Raw genomic sequence first — 26,251 nt, 5'->3', positions numbered from 1 at the left:
TAAGAAAAATGAGAACTAAAATCACCATTGTTGCCTTTGCTCTGATCAGGCAGAGAATAACCAAATCCCATTAGGTCACTTTTTTGCTGAATCGAACTTTTCCACTGAGGATCTGGTAAATCAACTGCCAATTCATGGATGCTGTTGGAATGCAGTATTTGTGTTGTGGCGTATGGGGTAGCCTGTGTTATTTGGCTGGAACTGTTGTAACTAGTTTTGGTAGTGAAGTCAATGCTGCTGTAAATGGCTCCATCAGAAAGCATTGTGGCAGTTTTATCCCCTTGACCAGGCACCGGAGGCAGCACATCTGTGATGAAAACAGGGAAATGAAACAAATCAACATGGGAAAACCCCAACAAGAAGTTTTAATATAAAAAATAAATGTGTCATTCTGCACGTTTGCATTTCAGCTGAGACAGTGTCCATGAGCCAATGGAGGGAAGATGATGTACAGCCATCGCCTCGCTATCAGCATCTGTGACAAACTTTCCACTTGTCCTTCACGTCTCACTACCTAAAACCATCTTTCTTCCATACCTTCAGCTGTGAAAGTGAAGTTTGGAATATTTCTGTCCTGAAGAATGTTTTCAATTGTTCATTTCATGTCAGAGCCAATGAAACTGTCTGTGCTCCAGGGAAATGATGAAAGGAGTCACTCCACAAATCACAGAAGAAACCATCTCCCTCTGCTTTCCCCCACCATCAAGAAAACACCTTATGAGTATTGCACAGAACTGAATGAACATGGAACAATCCTCAGATAATTCTTTTCAAGATATGCAGAGCTTAAATGTTTTTTCTTTTTCTTTCTTTCTTTCCTGCTGAACATTATCTGGCTTTATTTCTGAAGTTTGCCAGACATTTTTTTCCTGACAATAAAGAGGGGTGAAAAAGATATGAATAAATCATTTTGAAATGTGTCAAGATTTCAGCAGCTCTAAAGAGAATTAAATGATCAGTCAATTATTTTGCTAAACTAAGCCTTTGAAACTGAAGGGCCATATAAAGCCATAAAAATATTAAAATACATTTATCTAGTAAATATGTCATGTGTTGAACCAGGGAACTCCCTCACCCATTTATCTATGTCAACCTTCCACAACAAGGTACCCGCTCCAGATACTTTGGACTACCACTCCCATGAGCCATAGTCAGCACAGGGAAGGCTGATAAATTAATAATTTTAATCTTTTGGTGTGCTGAAGACCCGATCATGTATCTTCACAGTGGCAATCTCTGATACCATCTCTGACACCAGGTTCAAAAAGTTAATGTTCCTGACTAACGAAGGTATACCAGTTGCATAAGGCTCAATGAAACATCCAGTCCTGACAGAAATGTTGAACAAATGCATATATCAAGCTTCTGAAGATGAACAGTGGACAGAGCTTAACTATTGTGTTTACAGACTTTAATGAATACTACACGATTATATCAGATAAGAGCATTATTTTGCAAGTTGGATGTTAAAATAACTTGGTTTGGTATTTGCCTTAAAATGTTACTTAAAGGAGGTTCCTATTTCCTTGCACAAGTTCTCTTCCCTGCACTAAGCCAACAGCCCATATTTTCTCCTTTCCCATCAACATGCAGGTTTTTACAGAGGACTTAGTTTGAAATCTCCCTGGTCAGAGACTGACTGCTCCTTGTGAACTACTGCTAACAGTTAACAATCTGGCTCCAGTTTTCCAGCAAAAGTGCTCTGGGAGTCTTCCTCTCAGCTTCAGCTGCCTGCAATTTCAGCCCTGTTGTCCTAAGTCAGGCATAGGCAAACTCGGCCCTCCAGATGTTTTGGGACTACAACTCCCATCATCCCTGACCACTGGTCCTGTTAGCTAGGGGTGATGGGAGTTGTAGTCCCAAAACATCTGGAGGGCTGAGTCTGCCTATGCCTGTCCTAAGTTTTCATTCCTTGGACAGCTAACACTTGCTGCCACTGGAGCTTCTGCTGGCTTCTTTAGCTCCAAACTCAAGACTGACTCTTGAATTGCTGTGTCTGCCTTTTTACACCCTTCAACCGCAGTGTTACAACCAATCAAAACCTTCTCTCTGACAGTTAAATGGAACATCCACTGAAGGATCTATCACAGACTGACCTTTTTGATCCCACTGTCTAATATAAAACAATGGTCTCTAATGCCTACTGACATACCAGAAAAACTCAAGACACATATTCACCTTCTAAGTAACTGTATCAGTGTAATGGTTTCTTGACAGACCAACAGCTGTAAGATTGCCTGTACACTATCTCTTAGGCCTCAATTAAAGGTAATTTGCCAACCTTTTACCTTCATTCAGTTAACTACTCACAAACCAGATGCTTTTTTAAAAAATGCAATAATACTATTACACATACATTTACACATTTTCTATTACACATACATCTCATTTATTCAACTATTACTTCACAATTTTGCTGTTTGTCCAAAACCATCATTGTTAAGTACCATTGCATATATACAGCTTTCAACCAGGAAAAATAATCTCAAAAACTAATGTAAAAGGCAAATAATAATAATAATAATAATAATAATAATAATAATAATAAGGCAGACTTACTAAATGTATTTAAAAATAGCATGAAAAACATGTTATAAATGGTAAGTGGGAGGGGCAACAAAATATCATGGGACAGGGAAGTGTGTTTGATGGAGAGGGGAATGTAAATTTAATACCTTTATTTTATTTAACGAAATTCATATACTGCTTTATAGCAGCAAAAATGATTTAAATGGGTGCTGAAAAAATACAGTGACGGTGCCTGCCTGATGTCAATAGGCAAGGAGTTCCAAAGTGCAGTTAGTGCCACACTTAAAGAACAATTGCATACAAGTACAGAACAAGTATGGTAACACCTTGAACTTTGCCTGGTAACAAATCAGCCAGGAGGGGCAGGGGTCAAGTGGAGGGTATAGCTGCCAGTGCCTGGTCCACATCAGCTGACTGCATAAGCTGAAATCAATTACATCACTGACTCTGCCACCGGAATTGAAAGAAGTGCAGAGTCAAGATCACTTTGATGTCAAGTGACTTTCTCTTCAAAGTGTGTAGCCAGTTGGCCACAGCAGGTCCTCAAATGCTCCAGAAGTCCCTCTCCCACAGTGGAAGTCAGTAATCTCTGGATCATCCAAACTAACTCTGTGAAGAGGTGTATGTGAATCTGAACTTATGGTATGGTTTACCTCTGTAGATTGTGGGATGTATAAGATTGATATAGCTATAATATGACATGACACCCTCCATTATGAGCTCTGGTGACCCTGGAACAATCCTGGTTCCAGCCCTTGGCCAATGGGCCATTTGGGCATATCCTGAATTCACCCACATCTGACCTAAAGATTAACACATGGAAATTTAGTTTTCAAGTACAGGATACTCAGCTCCTCAGCGGTAAGGTGATTTGAAAGCAGATAGCAGACAAGGATACCCAGGTTCAGATAATGGCTCAATATCAAAGTCTTTCATCCTTTTGTTAAGCAAACAGGATGGCCAGTTTAGCCATTTTTCGAGGTGAGGATTTGGCAGGAAGTTCTGAAAGGAACTACGGAAATTGTAGAAATTACTCAGTTCACAGCCCTCTCCCCTCTCCAGTGGCATGCCTTGGCAAAAAGGTATTAAAAACCCATTAGATCCAAAGGTTAGTTAATTTTTCCAAGTCCAACATGACAGTGTTTACCCAGCGCTCTCCACGATTCAGCACACTTCTGCTTTGCTTTAAGGACAGGTATATTTTCCTTCTGCCCCCCACCCCCGCCCATCCACTTCTTTATGGCAAAATTGTTATGCTCTTTTACTCTTTAATGAATATGTGTTTATATTGTAGAATTTGCTACCTACTTAGACTGTAACTTTGCTGTATGAAACAGCATTTATATACTGTTACTCTTATTTTATATAATAAACCAAACTTTGCTTATTCCTTTGTGTGAGAGCTTCTATAACAAGTGAATGTCATAACTCCAGCAGAAGATCCTAAACCTCTCAGCCGTGTCTATATGAACATATATGAGTGCTGGCTGTGGAAAGGTGAGTCTAGGTACACACTTGTAACAACTTCTCCGGCTGACTACCAGAGGATTCAAGCTCAATTCAGTGGGTCACATTCAGTTCTGCATGAGCAAAGTAGGATTTCATCTTCCATTCCTCTCCCCTGCAAGTCTCCAAAATCTGTTTTGGATGGTCTGTGTCCCAAAACCTGTTTCACTTGTGCAACAGCAGCACAGGATACAGTTCAATATAATGAATGTGTAGCATATGAGGCTTGACAACCATATGTCAGGAGTGCTCTGATGGTGTTTCCTGCTTGGCAGGGGGTTGGACTCGATGGCCCTTGTGGTCTCTTCCAACTCTATGATTCTATGATTCTATGATCTTATGAAACGGTTAAGCACATTAGAATAGCATAGTCATTCTGCTAAACTATTTCATCTGGTTTAGAAACAGTACTCAAGTTCTATGGAGCAAATTCAAGAGGAAGACTTTGCAGAATCATAGACACATGTCCATAACCCCACCTCCTAGACACTAATTTTCTTTTTTTTCTTAATTGATGGTCTTGTTTTATTGCTATGTGGTGTTCTTCCTTTTAGCTATCTATATTTCCAAATGTATTCAAATAACATTTCATGAAAAAAATGAATGGATAGTCCTGCAAATTATTATTATTATTTTTTGCTAAAGCACTATGAACAAACCTACCTCCACGTCCAAAATTTCCAAGATCATTTGGCCCACTAGTGCTGTTGTTTACAGGCAGGCTGGTGGCAGGCCAAGAGTCTGCAAGCCAAGGATAACTCGGGTCACTTGCATTTAACAGGCCTGGTCGACTGAAGAAAAATGAAAAACATCGAAATAATTCTGTAAGAAACTCTTTACAACTGCAAACTGAAGAGACTTTATACATCTCTCTCAACAATAAAATTTAAAATTTATTTCATATTAAAATTGTGAAGGCTTTCTTGATATAAATGATTCCGCAGTTAATTGGAGCTTTACACAAATTAGTACTGTATGTGGAAGTGGAATCAGTTACAAGTCTACTAGAATCCAAATGAATTCTGTAGTTCATTTCAAAATAAGGAATAGGCTGTACCATTGAAGGATCCTAAACTAGGGATGAATGATAAATTACCACCTCAAGGGAACAATCACTCAAAGTGACTGTTCTGTATCAGCCATTTCCAGGACTCTGGGTGAGTATTCCTTCACTTCCTGCATCCCAAATGTCTGTCTGTCATCCACAAGCTGCTAGCTCTTCCTTTGAGCAGCCTTGCGTGGTTTTAAAGGCAAGTAGGTTTGAGTAGGATTAATGAAAAGTTCAAAACAGCATTTTTATCTGTGTCAACAGACTTTCATGTTCATATAATTTGATTTCAGATTTCAAGAACTGAAGACTGAGCACTTTTTATCTGAAAGGAACTAGTCATTAAGATGTTAGAATTTGGCTCAGTGGGCACGTTCCTAAAACTGGGAGAGATGAATAGGAGAAAGGTGGGAGAACAGCACATTAAACAAATAAGTCGGAAGCTGTACTTGATTATTAGTACATGTAAACAAACAGCATTGTGGGAAACAAGATACTGGTCTAGATCTGCTTTTGGACTGATCCGGCAAGGCTCCTTTTATGTTCCTTTTTAACAGTTATTGTTATTGTATCCCTTCCCACCCCCCATGAATCCCTTCTGGCACAATCCCTAAGAGAAATGTGGGTTTCTATGGAAACAGCAATAAGAAGATCTAGCAGCATTCTTGCCACATCTATGAACTCTCATTAGGCCTAATCTGTGTGTGTGTGTGTGTGTGTGTGTGTGTGTGTACACACACACACAGAGAGAGAGAGAGAGAGAGAGAGAGAGAGAGAGAGAGAGAGAGAGAGATATTGATTAAATAGGAGATTGGAAGTTATTACCAGAGCTTAATTACAATCTCCATATTGGCATAGAGAAAATAGATGAGGATATATGGCTCTGTTATCAACTTTTATCAATTTCAATTGAGTAGCCAAAGTTGTAGAACCTAGTCCTATCAATCTACAACCTATTCATCTTCCATGAATCATTTATTTTGTGATCGATTGTGTGTAATTGTTCACTCACAGCAATTTAGTGGGAGCCAATAAGGAGTCTTAAACAACAGCAACTTCATTTACTAATGCCTAATTAATGCAATAAACATCCTGAAAACAAATGAACACATTCTTTCTGATACTTTCTACTAATTTCTTCCTGGGCATCTGGGAGATATGAAACATCTGGACTTGATTCCCCTCAAGTGTACAACAGATCATTAAAATCTGGTCTAAGCCATTTAATTCCTCCCAGAATTGTCATTCTAGCAACTGATCATGTAGTAGTCTGTCTTTCTTTTTTTTTAGTTCCTAATAAAAAAATAAATCTGATGGGGCTTAAATATGACACAACCTGAAACAGAATATGACCTTTTCAATAGCAGACATACCTTCCATTGCTCATAAGTCCCCCATCTCCTCTTTGGAAAGTAACTGGTGTGGGTTTTCATAAATAAGAGAGTAGGAAAAGTCTGTTAGGCATAGTAAGTCATTTATATCAAGCATATCACAATATACAATATAATGTGTTAAACAATATAATCAAGTATAGGTGGGAAAGCAAAAATTTCCATATCCCCCTGTTCTCTCTAGATAATATTGATTTAAATCAATCTTTCTCAGTCACAGTCTCACAGGACAACTTATTTCTGATTCCTTGATATTATGGGTTTTGGGGGGAAATTCTCAAATCAATAGACCTTTGGCTTCAAAATGTATGAAGCTAGAGACCCCTGAATCATGCAGATTCCAATGAAAACATTACCTTCATATCTTCAAACTAAATAAAAATGAATCTGTGCTCTCTTTAGCACGTTAGTACTTTAATAAGTAATTAACAATGACCTGGATCTGCTTATCATTACAGTAGGAACAAAAGTGAAAAATTTGGGGAAACTGAAATGGAAAAAAAATATTCAAAATACATTCTCATCTTATATTCTAACACCTTTTATCCATGCCTGAAGTGTTCTTCACAGAGTGAATGATGTAAAACCAATGCCATACTTCCTAGCTAGCAGGACTAGTAGGAGTTGTAGTCAAACAACAGCTGGGAACCCAAGTTTGAGAAACAATGATGTAAACACTTAATTGCCAAGATCAGTCTTGTAATCTCAAAAAATCATGAATACTTTACAAACATAGTCTAAACGCACCTACCTTACAACAAGATATTGTTATAAATTTAGGGTCTTGAATTGCTTATAACTGTGACAATCTCTATGTTGTAAGAAGTCCTTTTTAAAGCAGTACAGTACAGTGGATAGTATGGCCAGACACTGTATCAGTGTTCTGCATAACATACAGCAGCCTTTGTCAGATAGTTTGGACTACGATGATAAGAGTTGTAGTCCAAAACATGTTGTGGGCTAGGGTAAAGCTTGGGACGCGGGTGGCTATGTGGGTTAAACCACAGAGCCTAGGACTTGCCAATCAGAAGGTCGGCGGTTCGGATCCCCGTGATGGGGTGAGCTCCCATTGCTCGGTCCCTGCTCCTGCCAACCTAGCAGTTTGAAAGCACATCAAAGTGCAAGTAGATAAATAGGTACCATTCCAGCAGGAAGGTAAACGGAGTTTCCGTGAGCTGCTCTGGTTCACCAGAAGCGGCTTAGTCATGCTGGCCACATGACCCAGAAGCTGTACGCCGGCTCCCTCAGCCAATAAAGCGAGATGAGCGCCACAAGCCCAGAGTCGGTCACGACTGGACCTAATGGTCAGGGGTCCCTTTACCTTTACCTTTAGGGTAAAGCTTACGTATTGGAACCTCTGAACTATCTTCTCAAATGAGAATTGTGTGTATTTCTGTGACTTAAAGTGATGCAACATCTGGCACCCACCCATAAAGAAGAGACACCCCGAAGTAAAGAAAACCCTGGAATTTTAGTGCTAGCTGTCAAAAAATGAAGAAAGTTTGGGAAACCAGTGAAGGAGATTGAGAAAGCAAGGGACATCGGAGAGCTTTACATGTGTAACATTGCACCAGGAGTCCAAAGGGGATAAAATTGGTCCCCCCCCCTATTTTTTTCATTGTATCTGCGGGATAGGTTTGGCTGGGGTAGCCTGAGTTCAAAGTCACCTAGTGAGCAAAGTCACCCATCAAAATGTAGTGATGGCGGTGGTGATGATTACCTGCTCTTTACCAGCAGGTCTAAGAATGGGTTACAACAATTTAAAATTTAGAATTAAAACCAGTTAAAACAAATGATCTCATCAAGTATACCACACTGGTTTCAACCATCACACAACCACAATCCATGTTGGAGTATAGTCCCTGGTCTTTTTGTACAAAGCACCACAAGAGATGCTTGATGGAACTCACAGGATTAACTGAAATGATCAACCATCCTGGGCGATCATATGCATCTGAAAATTCCACAAAAATGCTTCTCCATTAATACAGAAACACTTCAAAATTTATAACACAAAGCAGCTTTCTCTTGATCTCTTGCCATATACTCCGCAATCTCAGTTAAACAACTGTACAGCATCAAGATGGAAATGCTATGATCAGCAAAGACACTGACATATAAAGCAGGGTAGCTGCAGCTTTCTGGTGATACATTACATTTTTGCTGTGTTATCAGTTCCACAAGTGGCTTCACAATGCACATTCAACTACAATGAAGACAAAGAGGATCCCTTTGGGATCCCATATAGAATGAACTTAGGAACTGATGATTAATTGCCTATCACCACTGTATGGGCAATTATGGTTGCTAGAAAATCACAACAGGCATATCACAAATTAAATGCTTTACCTATTTGGAAATGAATTAATGCTAATCACAGTGAAAGTGTATAAAATATTAAATACAACGTATACACAAGCATTCTAATGCTTCTTAATATACTAAACAATCATAACACATGCTAAAATAGTTTAAGCGAAATTGGGTGGATATTGTACAGCAATCTGCAGGGAAACAATGGGTGCAAGTTTATTTATTTGTAGCTGGCATCGTAGCTGTTAGAAAATGTGTGACTAACATCTACATTGGAATACCTCACTTTCATTTCTGCATCTTCTTCCATAAACTTACAAACATAATTTGAAACTTGAAACCGAGCACTTATATTCTACATTTTAAAGTTTAAATTGAAGATAGCATAGTATAATTTCGTTTATACTATGCCATAAGTGTGCCAGACAAATGGCTTGCTGAGGATAGGCTTAGTGCAATGAGTTTGTTCTCTTGAGGCAGTGAGGTAAGGGATGAGGCCTTCTGGGGATGAAGACGTCCTAGCAGTGTCCCACTCCCAGGGTGAAGGGGGGAAGAGTGGCTTGGTAAAGAGGAAGTTGAAAGGTAAAGTCAAGGGGCTCAAATATCTTCAGAATGTATGGGTGTTATTAGAAATCACCATACTGGAAGCTCAGCCTCAATACAGGTCAGGCAAGGTACCACCAAGGCCAAGGGACTACCAGCAAGCTTAACAAGCAAACTATGAGAGATCAAGAAGCCTTTCTTCAGAAATTGAAGTCTGGCCCAAATAAAGAGAACAAAAAGGAACACAAACATTGCCAACAGAAATGCAAACAGACAAGAAGGGACAAAATGAGCAAATTCAGGAAGGGCATTTTTAGAAACCTTAGGACCACAATTAAAAAGTTATTTAAACACTTTGAAAGCAAGAGGAAACTGGCTAGGAAGGCAGTTGTATCTTTAGATGACAGGGGAGTCAAGATGTACTAATGAAGGAAAACAAGATTGTGGAGAAGCTGAATGAGTTCTTTGCATTTGTTTTCATTCTGGAATGCCACAGAGGATCCCTGTGGCTGAATTAACTTTCTTGGAAAGGAAGTCTGAGGAACTGAGGCAAAAACTGTTGATAAGAGACATTCTAGGCCACCAGATCTCAAATTTTAAATTGCTGGTTTTCTAACATAAACATGTAACTTGTTCTGAAGACTAGCATTTGTACCTGAAGAATAGAATCTAGCCAATGTAATGCCATTTTTTAAATAAAAGGATCCATGATCATTTATGTAAGCAGATGCTCACAATGAACACTTCTTCAGAGCTTAATCCTCCCCCAAGAAAGGAGTTAGATATAGAGGGATTATGTTCCCCTTTTGCTCACTAGTAGGGCTCTTAAAAATAAAGTTTTCCTAATACAGATGGCCAAACTTCCAGTCACATGAGAAGCTCCTAAATAGCACTTTCCATCTAGTCCCCATTCTCTATGTTCTAGGACATGATGTCCGCTTCTTAATAGCTGCCAATATTTTGCAACAAAGCACGCAGTTGGGCAGAATGCTTAGCTACAGGAGCTTTCCTTTCACTCGGATTGTGGTACTATATCAGGGGACAGGAGGAATGGAGTTGACCCTGCAGTCTGATTTCTGTAGGCTTATACTGGCACAGTTAGGCAATCCCAAAAGTAAAGAGTGTTGGCAGAGTGGTGAGAAGGGAATACCTTGGCAATAAGAAGCTGAGACCTCCTGTGTTCTTATGATTCTATGAACTGGACCGATGTGGTTGTCATTCTGATTGCTGGAGTTATTTTCTCCATCAAAAACAAAGTCATGTTTCTTTATCATTTTGTAATGGTTGCTGGGTGTAATAAATAGTTCTCATATGGTGAGGTTATAATGCAATATCTGTTTTCAGTAGTTCCATTTCTTATGGAATTATCTTACAGCCTTTGGGGAACACATTTATAAGGAGAAGTAACCACAGAAGAATGGAAGCTGCTTCATTATTACATCTGTCTCTGGAAATTAATATAATTTTCAGAGTGACAACTGTTATCCTCTCAGAGTGACAATTGTCAAAGGATAAGTTTATAATATTGCAATTAATGTCTCCCTCCTCCAAAAAATATCCTCCCTTATTATTTAAGTTATTTTATTTCCCAAAGCTTCATACAATCCACAATAAAAATGGCTGGGCAAGCCAGCAAGACAGCATCACTCTGAAAGGATCAACATTCTGTGGAAAAGGCAGCAAAAGTCACAAATGATAGTCTGGCAAAATAAGCACTATGTTTATCACTGTTACCATATGTTTGTGTCAGCATTTTCTGCCTGCAGTTTGATTTCTGGAATTGCAAAACACGCCTAAAATGCTGAAGGGAAACATATTTGAATATAGTAGACTACAGTCCTTACAGACATATCGGGGGGGGGGGGGAGTGGATCAGCAAAGCTGATTTAATTCAGGGATCTAAATTTCAAAAAACTGCTGAGACATTTTGAAAGTTGAAAGGGAGATGAAAGACAAATTCCATCTATTATCACAAAGCAGCATTTTTTAAATTAAAAACTGTTTATATGATTATGGATCTTATACAGATTCTTTAAAAATCCGCAGAATATAAAGGGAGGAACACGTTTTAAAAATATGACGTACACAAGGGTGTATTGAAAGAGGGAACGAGAGAGGTTTGAAGAATCCTTGTTAACCTGTGTTGCAAGGTCTATACAAAAACATGCACAATTAAGCCTCACACAAAAATTGAAAAAACCTCATATACATACAGTATACAAAGATACTATGGTACTAGTTGAACTATTTACAAATACTATCTGACAAGGTTAAACCCAATCTTCATGCAGGCTAGAACCAAAAAATAGAAATACACACTCAGCTGACATTTTGAGGAAATAAAGCTTTCTGTGTGCCTATCTCTAGTGGGCCACATTTTCCTTGTACAAATGAAAACTTTAATGTTGCCAGCCAAGTCTCTTCCTTTTTCTGATAAGCTGTTCCTCAAATATGAATACAGATTAATCCTCTTTTAATAAGCATTAACTCAGAACAGATAATCAGCATATAAAAATTCTATCAAATCTTCCTGCATTTGGATGGTTCTGTCAAATAATTTATAATAATCTACCACTGTTAGGACTTGCGCGTGATATGTTTAGTTTGCCATTTGTAATTTGTTTTTATTTACTCAGTTTCACAACAATCTTTAATCCCCAAGCTTAGTATTTATAAGCAAAAATGTATGGTTTTCGTTCAGGCTGATAGTGTATGCAGTTAGAGGAACATGTCTGCATTCCTGCAAATGGATGCACACACACTTGGGAAACTGAGGGCAGATGAAAGATACATTACATTTTTCCTGTTTCAGTAGATGGATTTCTATGAATTTATAAGAAGCGGGGAACAGGATGGATAAATGCGACGGGGTACTACATAGCATAGAAGGATTCACCTGAGAAAATGGATTCTTTTTTTATCATTCTTATGGAATCTGAAAAGTTGGTATCTACACACACAAGAAAACCCTTTTTGCTCCTTCTTCAACTGCTGCCCTGCAAACTCTGATCTGCCCTGCCCCCTCTGACCTTTACACAGGGAAAAGAGCTAATCAGCCACAAGAAACACACACACACCAGAAAACCCTTTTTGCTCCTTCTTCAACTGCTGCCCTACAAACTCTGATAAGCTCCTCCCACAGCTAATCCCCTGCCTCAACAGAAACCCTGCCCCCTCTGACCTTTACACAGGGAAAAGAGCTAATCAGCCACAAGAAACACACACACACAAGAAAACCCTTTTTGCTCCTTCTTCAACTGCTGCCCTACAAACTCGAGGGGGCAGGGTTTCTGTTGCCCTACAAACTCGAGGGGGCAGGGTTTCTGTTGAGGCAGGGGATTAGCTGTGGGAGGAGCTTATCAGAGTTTGTAGGGCAGCAGTTGAAGAAGGAGCAAAAAGGGTTTTCTTGTGTGTGTGTGTTTCTTGTGGCTGATTAGCTCTTTTCCCTGTGTAAAGGTCAGAGGGGGCAGGGTTTCTGTTGAGGCAGGGGATTAGCTGTGGGAGGAGCTTATCAGAGTTTGCAGGGCAGCAGTTGAAGAAGGAGCAAAAAGGGTTTTCTTGTGTGTGTGTGTTTCTTGTGGCTGATTAGCTGTTTTCCCTGTGTAAAGGTCAGAGGGGGCAGGGTTTCTGTTGAGGCAGGGGATTAGCTGTGGGAGGAGCTTATCAGAGTTTGTAGGGCAGCAGTTGAAGAAGGAGCAAAAAGGGTTTTCTTGTGTGTGTGTGTTTCTTGTGGTTGATTAGCTCTTTTCCCTGTGTAAAGGTCAGAGGGGGCAGGGTTTCTGTTGAGGCAGGGGATTAGCTGTGGGAGGAGCTTATCAGAGTTTGCAGGGCAGCAGTTGAAGAAGGAGCAAAAAGGGTTTTCTTGTGTGTGTGTGTTTCTTGTGGCTGATTAGCTGTTTTCCCTGTGTAAAGGTCAGAGGGGGCAGGGTTTCTGTTGAGGCAGGGGATTAGCTGTGGGAGGAGCTTATCAGAGTTTGCAGGGCAGCAGTTGAAGAAGGAGCAAAAAGGGTTTTCTTGTGTGTGTGTGTGTTTCTTGTGGCTGATTAGCTCTTTTCCCTGTGTAAAGGTCAGAGGGGGCAGGGTTTCTGTTGAGGCAGGGGATTAGCTGTGGGAGGAGCTTATCAGAGTTTGCAGGGCAGCAGTTGAAGAAGGAGCAAAAAGGGTTTTCTTGTGTGTGTGTGTTTCTTGTGGCTGATTAGCTCTTTTCCCTGTGTAAAGGTCAGAGGGGGCAGGGTTTCTGTTGAGGCAGGGGATTAGCTGTGGGAGGAGCTTATCAGAGTTTGTAGGGCAGTGGCGCGCGCCTAGTGGCGCGCGCAGTTATATCCATCTTTTAGATTTAGGGGAGCTAGTCTCAAACGTTTGTTGGGGGAGACCTAGGGTTTTTTTTGTGGGCGAAATTATTTGTCCTGTCTTCAAGCTTTTTATGATGGAGGACCTCTGTAGCCACCCCCAACAACACGATCTCAAGATGGAAGGGGAGGGAACAGCTGCAGTCGCCTGCGATTCCTGCGCAATGTTTGCCATCTTGCCAAAGGTTGCAGGCAGCTTCACCTGCAGCAATTGCATGTTGATTGCCCTTTTAAAAGACAAAGTCCAGCAACTGGAGGAACGTGTAGCTACGCTCCAAAGAATTAGAGAGCTGGAGCTCTTCTTGGAAGCAACAGAGCACACCGTCCCCACCAAGGAGGAGACAGGGGACTCCCCTGAGAAGGAGGCTAGTTCATCAACACAGGAGCCAGATATATGGAGAAACGTGACTCAAAGAAGTAGGAGGCCCAGGGTTCACTCTGATTGTTTAGAAATACACAATCGCTTTGAGGTCCTCTCCCCTAGCATGGAAGACGAAGAGCAGACTCCATTTGAGGATCTCTCCCTCATTACAGTCGATCAGGTATATGAAGACGAGCAGCAAAGTCAGTCCTCAGGGAATGTGCAGGCGACCTTGGAACGGACAGCTCACGGAAGAACCCCGACCAAACCCAAGAGGAGGCGTGTAGTGGTGATAGGGGACTCCCTACTGAGGGGAACAGAAGCAGTGATCTGTGGGCCTGACAAGATGTCTCGGGAAGTGTGCTGTCTCCCCGGGGCTAAGATCCAAGATGTAACTGAACGACTGCAAGGAATCATAAAACCCACTGACAAATACCCCTTCCTCTTGGTTCATGTGGGAACCAATGACACTGCAAGCAATAGCCTCCAGAAGATCAAAAGAGACTACGAGGCTCTCGGCAGGAAATTGAAGCAACTAAATGCACAAATTGTCATCTCGTCTGTCCTCCCAGTTGAACGACGTGGCCCAGGGAGAGAGGGGAAAATAGTGGAAGTGAACAGCTGGCTTCGCAAATGGTGTAAACAGGAACGGTTTGGATTCTTAGATCACGGACTGCAGTTTCTTGAAGATGGACTTCTGGCAAGTGATGGGCTGCACCTCACAACGGTTGGGAGGAATGTTTTTGCCAAAAATCTCAGAAACCTCATCAGGAGGGCTTTAAACTGACTAATGTGGGGGAGGGAGACAGTGCTCCTGAAGGTAGGAGTCTATCAATTAATGAAGATGATCATCCAAATGTCATAGACCAAATGGAGCAAACAGCACGCGGACCTAGTGGTGGGAGGAAAAAATCCTTAAATAAGAGACACGGGGGAATGATTAATGGACTTCAATGTCTGTACACTAATGCGCAAAGCATGGGAAATAAACAAGATGAGCTTGAGCTCTTGGTACAGCAAACTAAATATGACATAATAGGCATCACTGAAACCTGGTGGGATAAGTCCCACGATTGGAATGTAATAATGGGGGGATACAATCTATTTCAAAGAAACAGACCAGACAAGAAAGGAGGAGGAGTGGCGTTATATGTCAGGGATGTGTATACCTGTGAAGAGATCCAAGATTTAGAACCTCAAAGCCAATGTGAGAGCATTTGGGTCAAAATTAAGGGAGAGAAGAATAACAGAGACCTCATTGTGGGAGTTTACTATAGATCCCCAAGCCAAACGGAGGACATAGATGATGCCTTCCTGGAACAGATGGCCAAGCATGCAAAAGGAAGGGAGATAGTAGTAATGGGGGACTTCAATTACCCGGATATTTGTTGGACGTCAAACTCAGCCAAGAGCATAAGGTCAAACAGATTCCTCACTGGCCTTGCAGACAACTTCATTGTCCAGAAAGTGGGAGAAGCAACAAGAGGAACAGCCATTTTAGATCTGGTCCTAACCAATGTTGATGACCTGGTTAGTGGGGTAGAAGTGGAAGGATCATTAGGCGCGAGTGATCATGCTCTTCTGAAGTTTACTATACAGCGGAAAGGAGCAGCCAAGCATACTAGGACTCAATTTCTTGACTTTAAGAAAGCCGACTTCATAAAACTTAGGGAAGTGCTGGGTGAGATCCCATGGACAGCAATACTAAAAGGAAAGGGAGTTCATGATGGCTGGGAGTTTGTTAAGAGGGAGATAGTAAAAGCACAACGTCAGGCAATACCAATGAGACGGAAACATGGAAGGTGCCTAAAGAAGCCAGGGTGGCTATCTAAAGAACTTTTAACTGAATTAAGATTAAAAAAGGATGTGTACAAAAAATGGAAAAGGGGGGAAACCACCAAAGAGGAATTCAAACAAATAGCCAGAACGTGTAGACACAAAGTCAGAAAAGCTAAAGCACAGAATGAACTCAGGCTTGCTAGAGAGGTTAAAAGCAACAAAAAAGGCTTTTATGGGTATGTTCGTAGCAAAAGGAAGAACAAAGAAACAGTGGGGTCACTCAGAGGAGAAGATGGTGAAATGCAAACAGGGGACACAGAAAGGGCTGAACTCCTCAATGCCTTCTTTGCCTCAGTCTTCTCCGATAAAGAAAACAATGCCCGACCTGAAGAATTTGGAGCAAATGATTCAGCAAAGGAAACACAGCCCAGAATAACTAAGGAGACAGTACAAGAATATTTGGCTAGTTTAGATGTATTCAAGTCTCCAGGGCCAGATGAACTGCATCCAAGAGTATTAAAAGAACTGGCAGGTGTGATCTCAGAACCACTGGCAGTCATCTTCGAGAAATCCTGGAGAACAGGCGAAGTCCCGGCAGACTGGAGGAGGGCAAATGTTGTCCCTATTTTCAAAAAGGGGAAAAGAGAGGACCCAAATAATTACCGCCCAGTCAGTCTGACATCAATAGCAGGGAAGATTCTGGAGCAGATCATTAAGCAAACAGTCTGTGAGCACCTAGAAAGGAATGCTGTGATCACCAATAGTCAGCATGGATTTCTGAAAAATAAGTCATGTCAGACTAACCTGATCTCATTTTTTGACAGAATTACAAGCCTGGTAGATGAAGGGAACTCAGTGGATATAGCCTATCTTGATTTCAGCAAGGCATTTGACAAGGTGCCCCATGATATTCTTGTAAAGAAGCTGGTAAAATGCGGTCTTGACTCTGCTACCACTCAGTGGATTTGTAACTGGCTGACTGACCGAACCCAAAGGGTGCTCATCAATGGTTCCTCTTCATCCTGGAGAAGAGTGACTAGTGGGGTGCCACAGGGTTCTGTCTTGGGCCCGGTCTTATTTAACATCTTTATCAACGACTTGGATGATGGACTCAAGGGCATCCTGATCAAATTTGCAGATGACACCAAACTGGGAGGGGTGGCTAACACCCCAGAGGACAGGATCACACTTCAAAACGACCTTGACAGATTAGAGAACTGGGCAAAAACAAACAAAATGAATTTTAACAGGGAGAAATGTAAAGTATTGCACTTGGGCAAAAAAAATGAGAGGCACAAATACAAGATGGGTGACACCTGGCTTGAGAGCAGTACATGTGAAAAGGATCTAGGAGTCTTGGTTGACCACAAACTTGACATGAGCCAACAGTGTGACGCGGCAGCTAAAAAAGCCAATGCAATCCTGGGCTGCATCAATAGGAGTATAGCATCTAGATCAAGGGAAGTAATAGTGCCACTGTATTCTGCTCTGGTCAGACCACACCTGGAGTACTGTGTCCAGTTCTGGGCACCACAATTCAAGAAGGACACTGACAAACTGGAACGTGTCCAGAGGAGGGCAACCAAAATGGTCAAAGGCCTGGAAACGATGCCTTATGAGGAACGGCTAAGGGAGCTGGGCATGTTTAGCCTGGAGAAGAGGAGGTTAAGGGGTGATATGATAGCCATGTTCAAATATATAAAAGGATGTCACATAGAGGAGGGAGAAAGGTTGTTTTCTGCTGCTCCAGAGAAGCGGACACGGAGCAATGGATCCAAACTACAAGAAAGAAGATTCCACCTAAACATTAGGAAGAACTTCTTGACAGTAAGAGCTGTTCGACAGTGGAATTTGCTGCCAAGGAGTGTGGTGGAGTCTCCTACTTTGGAGGTCTTTAAGCAGAGGCTTGACAACCATATGTCAGGAGTGCTCTGATGGTGTTTCCTGCTTGGCAGGGGGTTGGACTCGATGGCCCTTGTGGTCTCTTCCAACTCTATGATTCTATGATTCTATGATTCTATGATTCTACCTAGAAAAGAGGTATGTGCTCACCTTTCTTTCAACCATATTAAAGCCTGCAGTGTATGTTTGCACAAGGAGAATTCGGAAACTAACCATGAAAAACATAACAAGCACGATTATACCTACCTGAAGTGTAGTTTTTCATTCCCTACGAATGAAAGGTCAGCAGATTGGGTTGCTAGTTCCGCCCATGGCCCAAAGCGGGCAGTAATGTTTTGGGGTGTAGGGTTCCAAGGATTCAGTTTGCAAACTCTCCAAGCTCAAGGGAAAGACAGACATTAAGAAGGAGAAAAGTATATCCTACATCCCAGAAATAAAGGAAGGAGCTAGCCTCGAGGGTGGGGCCCTGCTGACCTTTCACTGGGAATGGAAAACTATGCTTCAGGTAGATACAATCATACCTTTTCCCATTCCTGCAATGAAAGGTCAGCAGATTGGGAGATACCAGAGCTATCCTAATCTCAGACAGCAGAGAGGCTGCAGTGTTATGGAGGGGAGAGAACATTTTGTAATGTCTCGTGAAGGTGCTGTGGGAGGACCAGGTGACTGCCTTGCATATTTTCAGCAGTGCAGCATTAACTGAAAATGCACTGCAGGGAGCTGCAGAACAAGAGGAGTGAGCCATGATGTGCAAAGGGACAGTAAGTGCCTGAGCTTTAAAGGAAAGGGCCTTTATCCATCTAGCTAGAGTGGCAGAAATCACTTTCTTCCCTAAAGAGAAGAGATGGAATGAAACAAAGAGTGAAACTGTCCATCTGAGCTCTTTGGTTCGCTGAATGTAGACTTTTGAAGCTCTATGTACATTGTGGGAGTGCCAAGCTTTTCCCCTGTGGTCACTAAGGAAGGGCAGAAGGAGGGAAGACCAAGTTCTTGTTGCAAGTGGGAGTTGGAGGTGACCTTAGGAAGGAAAGCTGGTTGGGAGAGAAGGGAAGAGAGTGTGGCTGCTTGTTGGTTGAAGGTGTTAGGGTGGAGGCTGTCCGGAAGAAAGCAGAATGGTGGCAATTTCCAGTTTCTAAAGGGAAATGTATAATAATAATAATAATAATAATAATAATAATAATAATACCCTGCCCATCTGGCTGGGTCCCCCCAGCCACTCTTGGGGAAGAAAAGCTAAGGGGGTGGGAACAATCTGTGGGATGTGGAAACAATCTGTGCAATTTACAGTTGTGGACAAAACAGGGGAGGAGAAGGCTGAAAGCTTGGAAAATCTTCATCCCCATTGGAGGAATGAGAAGGGTTAAGTGCATGATCTAGGGCAGTCATGTCCAAGAAGTCTATCGTGATTGACTTGGAGATCCTGGGACTGATATTGGCCGATCGCAGGCTGAGAAAGAAAAAACATTTTTAAAAATATTTATAAGCTTTCGTGTGCATGCCTGAAGATACCTGAAGAAGCACACAAAAGCTTATACCAAGAACAAATTTAGTTGGTCTCTAAGGTGCTACTGGACAATTTTTTATTTTATTTTATTTATTTTAACTGCGTCAGACCAACACAGCTACCTGCCTGAATCTGAGAAGGAAAAGCCTTTCTCCGCAGCCTAGGACACAGCACAGTCACTGCTGCTACCAGTCGCATGCAAGCCTGAGCTCCTCCTCCTCCTTCCTCCTTCTAAAGCCAGCTTGCCTTCCTTCCCACCACCTGCTCTGCGCTCTTGGGGGCAGTTAGAGCTCTGGTGGAGGGGGGGGGAGGTAGAAAATGAAAAGCTCTGTGCCTGCTCACCTGATAGTTCAAATGCAACGAAAGGAATAAGAAAGGAGCCCCCCCAAATAGCCAGGAAGCCAAAGAACAAAACACATGAGAAAAAGCCCCCTTAGTGCTCCATGAGTTTGAGTGAGTGAAAGGCTTTAACGCAGCAGTAGGGGAAAGAGAGGTGGAGGAAAAGGCATGGGGATGCTGACACAAAGTCAGCTGCGATTTAAAGCAACAGTGAGGGAAAGATGGAGAAGCCTGGCGCACTCTGACTGGGTCCTCAGATCTGTGTAAACTAATATAAAAATATAGTGTGACTTTTCTCACTTGTTTAGTTACTTGACCATCTAACAACTATTTGGATCTGTCATGATGATATCCAAACATAACTATTGTATCTGTGAAATAAAGATCCATTCATTCATTTTACTTAAATTACTTCGGAGGGTGGTAGATCACTGCCAGTTTTTGATATTGGATTGTAGATTATAACCTACTCGAAGTTGGACATGCCTGACCTTGGGTATGTTGGAGGTTGTCCTGACTGCCTGAGCCTCTACCTTTCTTTCCTCCCAAAATGTCTGATTGGGGTTAGAGGCAGCCATTTCCTCAAGGTATATAGCCCATCTAGACTTCCTTGGTTTGCACTGAAGCAGGGACTTATGTTTCCCTTGAGGATTTTTCTCTGCTGTCTTGTCCAAAGGGTGCCATTTGAAGGAGGCTTTTCAGCCAGCAGGGTGATCATAAGCTCCAGAGGCCAACAAGGGGGCAGAATCCATCACTGGGAGTGTTAGGCTAACAGGTACTCTAGGCACAATGCAACACACCCACTCTCAGGCGAGCAGCGTGGATCTGGTAGGCCAGGTGAGAGTGGAGGACTGAATCAGAGGCTTAGCAGCTATGTGGAAGCCTCAAAGAGCTGAAGAAAAAGTTATTGGTGTTCCAGACCTCTGCACTGAAAATGAAAGTAGAAGATATGGTTTTTGACACATAGGCAATTCTTCCCATTGTTTATGCTTGCCTGCTATAATGCTGGGCTTCTCTGTCTAAGTACCCGCCTGAGGGGGTGACAGAGCAAAGATGCGTGATGAAAAGGATCTGCTCCTGTCTTCCTTCATTGAGGCAGGTAGCGAAGATAAGGCAGGTAAAGAGGGTTTTTTATTTTTTAAAAAATATTCTAAGCAAGAAGCTGGGGGGGGGACAGGGAGGAAAAAGGCTTCTGTAAAGATAGAAGGAATAAGTCAGGAATTGGGGGAGGGTTTCCAAAGGAAAAGGAGGAGGAGGAAGAGAAAGTAAGCCTGATAAGAGAGAAGTTGGGAGCAGGTGGTGGGTGATCTGGCTGCACTGCACTGACAAAGGCAACAGCAGAATTGGATCCTGACAGCCCTACATTCCAAAACATTGCTGCCTGCCTTTGACTGTGGGTAGAGCCATCAATCCAATCAGCTGACCCTTCATTGCAGTAAAGGGGGAAATTAGTGTTTATTCTAGTAGCATGAGTTGTATATGTTTGCATGTAACTCTCTGTGCATGCATCTGTGCCCTTGTCCGCACATCACATGAATAAAAAGCCATAGCTTTGTGTAACAGTCAGAGGGAACTGACAACTTTTCAAATTGATATTGCAGGCACATAACTGATATAGCAGAATGTATGGAGGATAAGGCTATCAAGGGCTACTAACCGTGATGGCTATGTACTACCCCCTGCATCAGAGACATTATGAATCTGAATCCCAGTTGCTGAGGATCACAAGTAGGGAGAGTGCTGTTGCACTCACATCCTGCTTGCACACTTCCCATAGGCACTTGGTTAGCTACTGTGATGCTGAAATAGATGGGTCTTTGGTCTCTTCCAGCACAGCTCATCTTATGCTATCATCAGTGTCTTTTTAACTTCTGTTACATTCCAATCTATCTTATAATAGTATTCATGAGCACAATTGAAACTGTTGGATTTACTGATCCTAATGCAGAATGGCATTTTGCTGCACCCTGCAGGTTAGCTGCAGTTTATACCATTCCATACTTTCCTGCCTCGTGTATCTCCAGAGTTTGACCCCACTCTTTCCCCCACCAAACAAGCATGTCAAGAGTCCTTGGCAAAGATAGTTCGGTGTTTTCATACCTTGTCATGGGGGACTGCAAGGACCAAAGTCAAAATTGTTGTGGTAGATATCCTGCCAGCTGCCTCTCTCAGCAGGCAATTGTGGCCTCCTGCTGAGCTTTGCAAGAGAGGCAACTGAAAGAGGGAGAGAGAGTTCTCAAAGCCAGGTGCTGAAGGAAGCAGCTGGCAAAGACAGAAAAGGGGTAGGGTTCTCTGAGAGGCCAGGAGTAGAGCAGCTTGAACATGAAAGGTAAAAGGATGTTTTAAATAAGTTGAATAAAGGCTGGTGAAAGAGTCATATGAGAGAGAGAGAGAGAGAGAGAGAGAGAGAGAGAGAGAGAGAGAGAGAAGGTTTAATTTCTGAATGAAGGGAGGGAAGGAAAGGCTCAAGCTCATTTAAGAAAAGGTGATCTGATAGATATGTAACAGGGGTGTAACAAGATGCCTTGAACAACAAATGTGACATGTGCACACAGCAAATTAGGTGAACAGTCTATAACAGGGATAGAAGAAGCACTCTTGTTGCGTGAACCTGTTTTGAGAAAAACAAGGAGACCCAAGTCTGAGTCACTAGAAATTTGTTTGAATTTCGGTTGATAAAACTTATCAAGGTGAATGTGTAACAGAAGTGGGGTGAAAGGTGGTCACACAGTTGGTGCAATTTTTCTTGGAATATCTTGTTTTCATTTGTCAAAATGTCAACCAAAAATAAAGTCCATTCACATCTTCACAGTAGCTGCAAAAGTATTCACAACTGTGCTTATTTGTGAGCAAGCTTAATGCTGGCAAGGGTGCTGCTGATATTTCCTAACAATAAATTTTGCTTGACAGATTGTATCAATCATGCAGATGTTGAGGTAATCATATTCCTGCACAATGAGTATTGGCAGAACAAAAATATATCTTGAGAGTCTTGCCATTGCATACAGAATTTCTGTCAGCCTGGGCAAACTGGATAGCAAATGAGTATTTGCTCGCCAATATCCTTATCAAAATGGGTAAGAAATGCCACCTTGGAGATTTTGCCTAAACCAATGTGGACTAGGAAGAGGCAAGCTGTGGAAACCATAGGATAACTATTTGTCTTAATAGTGGCTTTTAACTGTACTTATTACTTTCCTCGTCCACGCATATGTTGGGCCATTTCAGCCACAGTTCATTTACTTTTCACATCACTTTAATCACACTAACTATAATAGCTAGCTTTATGTTAGGTCTGCTAAGTCATTTCAAGGTTTTGTTTTGCAAATAGGTTTGGTCTAAATGAAAGCTGTAGAAATGTGTGAAAATATGTTGCTTTAGAATGGGCTGTTTATGCATTAATCATAACTCAACCTGTACTGAGTATTAAATTTATGTGCATGGCTTTATTTCTGACCATGCCTGGCATATGTTCAAGTTCGGGAAGAATCTACAAAGAAGCTAGGATAAGTTCTGCTTCTCTGACCATCAGTAAATATCTTCGGAAATTTGCAAGTTAAGCGTGGAGATCCTTAAGCATAAAATTTGGCCCTTTGTGATTAAAGGCTTCATGTGGATAAATATATTATTTCAACCAATGTGCTACAAATTACCTTTCAAAACAGAGTAGGTTAGAAGGGCAGGGTGAGTGGGCAGGATGCACAATTATAAAGAAAGGTTTATTACTTTGTAGCCTTCTGCTGGAATCACTGGTACAGTCAATATCACATTAGTGTAACTGATGAGCAGACAGAGTGCTTCTTCTTGCACTTGAGTGTTAAGTCTTTGTATAATCTGAATAATTAGAAGGGGTTCAACCACTATATGCTGCACTGATATGTTGCTGGGGTAAGAGACAGACTAATGAACAGTACCTGCAGGGGTGAAGGTGAAGGACTGAACTGCAAAACAAGAAAAGTAAATACATTGTGAGTTATAAACCCCATTAAGAAGTGCGCCAATTAAAGGGCACAAGTGCCCTTCAGAATTGACTTATGTATGTAGCTCAAAATCTTGTGCAGATTATAGCAATTCAGCTTTAAGCACTAGCCAGCCAGCAGCCCATGAAAAATAAAGGATTGAAAAGAGGTGGAAGGCGATTTTGACAATTATATTGAATAATAACCGGCAACATGGACATGCAATCCATCTCATAGATGCTATGACCAGCTTTGAAATGTAACTGCTTATGAGATTTTATTGTCGAGCAAATGCAATGTTTGAAAATTAATGGACAACCCTGTGTCACAATACAGCAGCCAGCCACATACTGAGGGGGTCACTTAAAATGTCATGAATGCCAGTACCATATACATAACTATTTGGGGGCAATGAGCCTTCTAACTTAGATATTCCACAGTTTTGGGTGCTGACAAATGGATATGGCTGTCAGCTAGAAACCAAATTTTCTACACATTTTCTGCTGCATAAATATTTACATATATGGTAAAATCACATATTGTTAGATGATACAAGCCTGTTCACAAAAACATGCTGTTATACATAACACAAAGGCCAAACAATTGAAGACATGAAACATTTCATTAGCAATTAAGAAGTAGACATGTGTATTTAGCACATCTGATGTATACAGAAATATAACATAAAAGAGTGAATCTACTAAACCCATAAAGTCTTATTAATAGCTATCTAACGTTAGGAGGTGACAACACATTGCAGCTTTCAGTGTCACTCATCTCAGTGTATCTAACTTCTGAACAGAGTTTGGTGATTTGTTTTTTTTTAAAAAAAACAGAGAAAGTAGAAGCTACCATCATATATATGCACATTAATTAAAAAGAAAGGAAGAAAAACATGTGCAAACAGCATAGCCTATGAATAATGTAGCTTCACCACCGTGGTCATTCAGGCACTGTATATAATTAATAAGAAATCAACAGGATTCTGGAGTCAGATTTGTGTAGCACACAGCAGAAGTAAATCTGCTTGAATTGCCCTGAGTGCATAAATCATTAGAGATATTTTCTTTATCAGAAAAGATATGGCACCAAAACTGATGGTTGAACTTTATGGAAATGCAGATTCATTAATAAGAGTTTCTGATTCAGCTGCCATGGAATGCATGGCTCCTAGCACTTTTACCACACACAACAATAATATATAGAGGGGGCTATAGGTAGGAAGGGTTGTTTTTGTAATAAAAAACTGTTGCTTTTCTGTTGGTTTCAACACAGCTGTGAACTATGTGTTTACGCCCAGAACCACACTGCAACAAGTTACTACTCAACATGAGACAAAATTCTGAGGAACAGATTCTACAAAGCCTTTGCTTTCATAACATGGATACAGAACTTCATCTGATCCAAAATAATTTTCACACGGTGAAAATTAAAGGATTTTGAGGTGCCTATGCATCTGTTTATTTTATGAGCTATGGAATGCATTATGCATGCAACAGGAAAGCCTTATATACCTCTGGATTGTATTTAATACAAGAGAAATCATGTATTTAATACAAGAGAAATCATGAAGTGATTGATGCTCTGAATCAGAGGTATCCAGTGTAATGCCCTCCAGATGTTTTGGACTACAGATCCCATCAACTTGGGTCTATAGCCATGCTGACTGGTGCCAATGGGTGTAGTAGTCCACCCCTCGAGGGCATCACGTTAGCTATCCCTGTTGTAAATACCATCCAGCTCAGTGAAGCCTTAGTGAACACAAAGTTGGGACAATGTGATGCACTGGATCTACATTTTCTATATTCCTTTTCATCAATTCATACTATAAGACTGGATCATGCCTTAATTATGTTTGCTTCAAAGAACTAAAACATAATGGTTCTCATCTAGTTACAATTATTCAAAACTGTGTGACTAAAACCAATGGAAGGAAGTAATTCTTCGAAGAAGACTCTGTTCTAAGTAATTTAAGTGAAATAGGTACCATTTTACTTTGCATGTTCATGTTGCAAGCTTCACAATCCTCTGAAATACTGAATGTGGAAATACATACGCTTCTTTTCACACCAGGACCTAAATGAAATAGCGCATCTAAGATTCCTGAGTGTCTTACATATATCAGATGTATTCATTATGGGAATATTAATTTTTTTTGCAGTAATGTGGTGCAGAGCATTACTGAGCAAGCATACAACAATCACCCATTCCACTCTTCATTTCATGAGCTAGCAATGTTTTTGACTGAACATGTGTTTAAAAAACAGCTCTTGTTCTTACCTGCATAATTGCTGAGGCCCTTCCTCTTCTTTCTGCGCCAGTACAGCCAGATGCTGAAACCCATGAGTATTACCCAGCATGCACCACCAATTCCAGCTATAAAGGCAGGCTGCTTGACAACATCCGTTATTTGCTCAGTGATACTATTGTTGTTTTCCGTGATGACAACTTCATTACGACTTCCTGCTCAAAAACAAAACAAAAACAAAACTGATCACAACAAACATTACAGATGCTTAAAGACAGAGGTGATGAAGGTTCTTAAAATCCAGGGAACAAATAGCCAAAATTCTCTCACACAGTAACTATACTTTACAACAAAAATGGTTTGCTGGATTAAGACTTTACTCTCCCTCTCCACAAGCTGTTGGAGAATACTGGATGAAATTCTGTGCCTAGATTGGAAGCTAGAGCTCTCAATGAGCAAGGCTCATCTTCCCTCCTCACC

General features: G+C 41.2%; 1 protein-coding gene across 22 annotated transcripts in view; it reads right to left on the bottom strand.

The window, feature by feature from the left end:
* The window catches only part of ROBO2 (roundabout guidance receptor 2), an 839,550-nt gene that overhangs the window by 44,489 nt on the left and 768,810 nt on the right, over positions 1 to 26,251 (bottom strand). For 12 of the 22 annotated variants that reach the window (XM_081199590.1, XM_081199576.1, XM_081199585.1 and 9 more), the window contains 4 exons: positions 25,804 to 25,986; positions 6,457 to 6,499; positions 4,699 to 4,826; positions 26 to 307 (listed from right to left, as the gene is read on the bottom strand). In XM_081199590.1, coding sequence (XP_081055716.1) covers positions 26 to 307; positions 4,699 to 4,826; positions 6,457 to 6,499; positions 25,804 to 25,986 — 636 coding nt within the window. Of the gene's footprint in view, positions 1 to 25; positions 308 to 4,698; positions 4,827 to 6,456; positions 6,500 to 23,478; positions 23,506 to 25,803; positions 25,987 to 26,251 lie in introns of all 22 variants that reach the window. The other 10 variants (XM_081199575.1, XM_081199578.1, XM_081199595.1 and 7 more) reach the window with 1 other exon arrangement.

Source organism: Podarcis bocagei, assembly GCF_964188305.1.
Source record: "Podarcis bocagei genome assembly, chromosome: 6".
Classification (NCBI taxonomy): Eukaryota; Metazoa; Chordata; class Lepidosauria; order Squamata; family Lacertidae; genus Podarcis; species Podarcis bocagei.
This window is presented reverse-complemented; position numbering and strand designations above follow the sequence as displayed.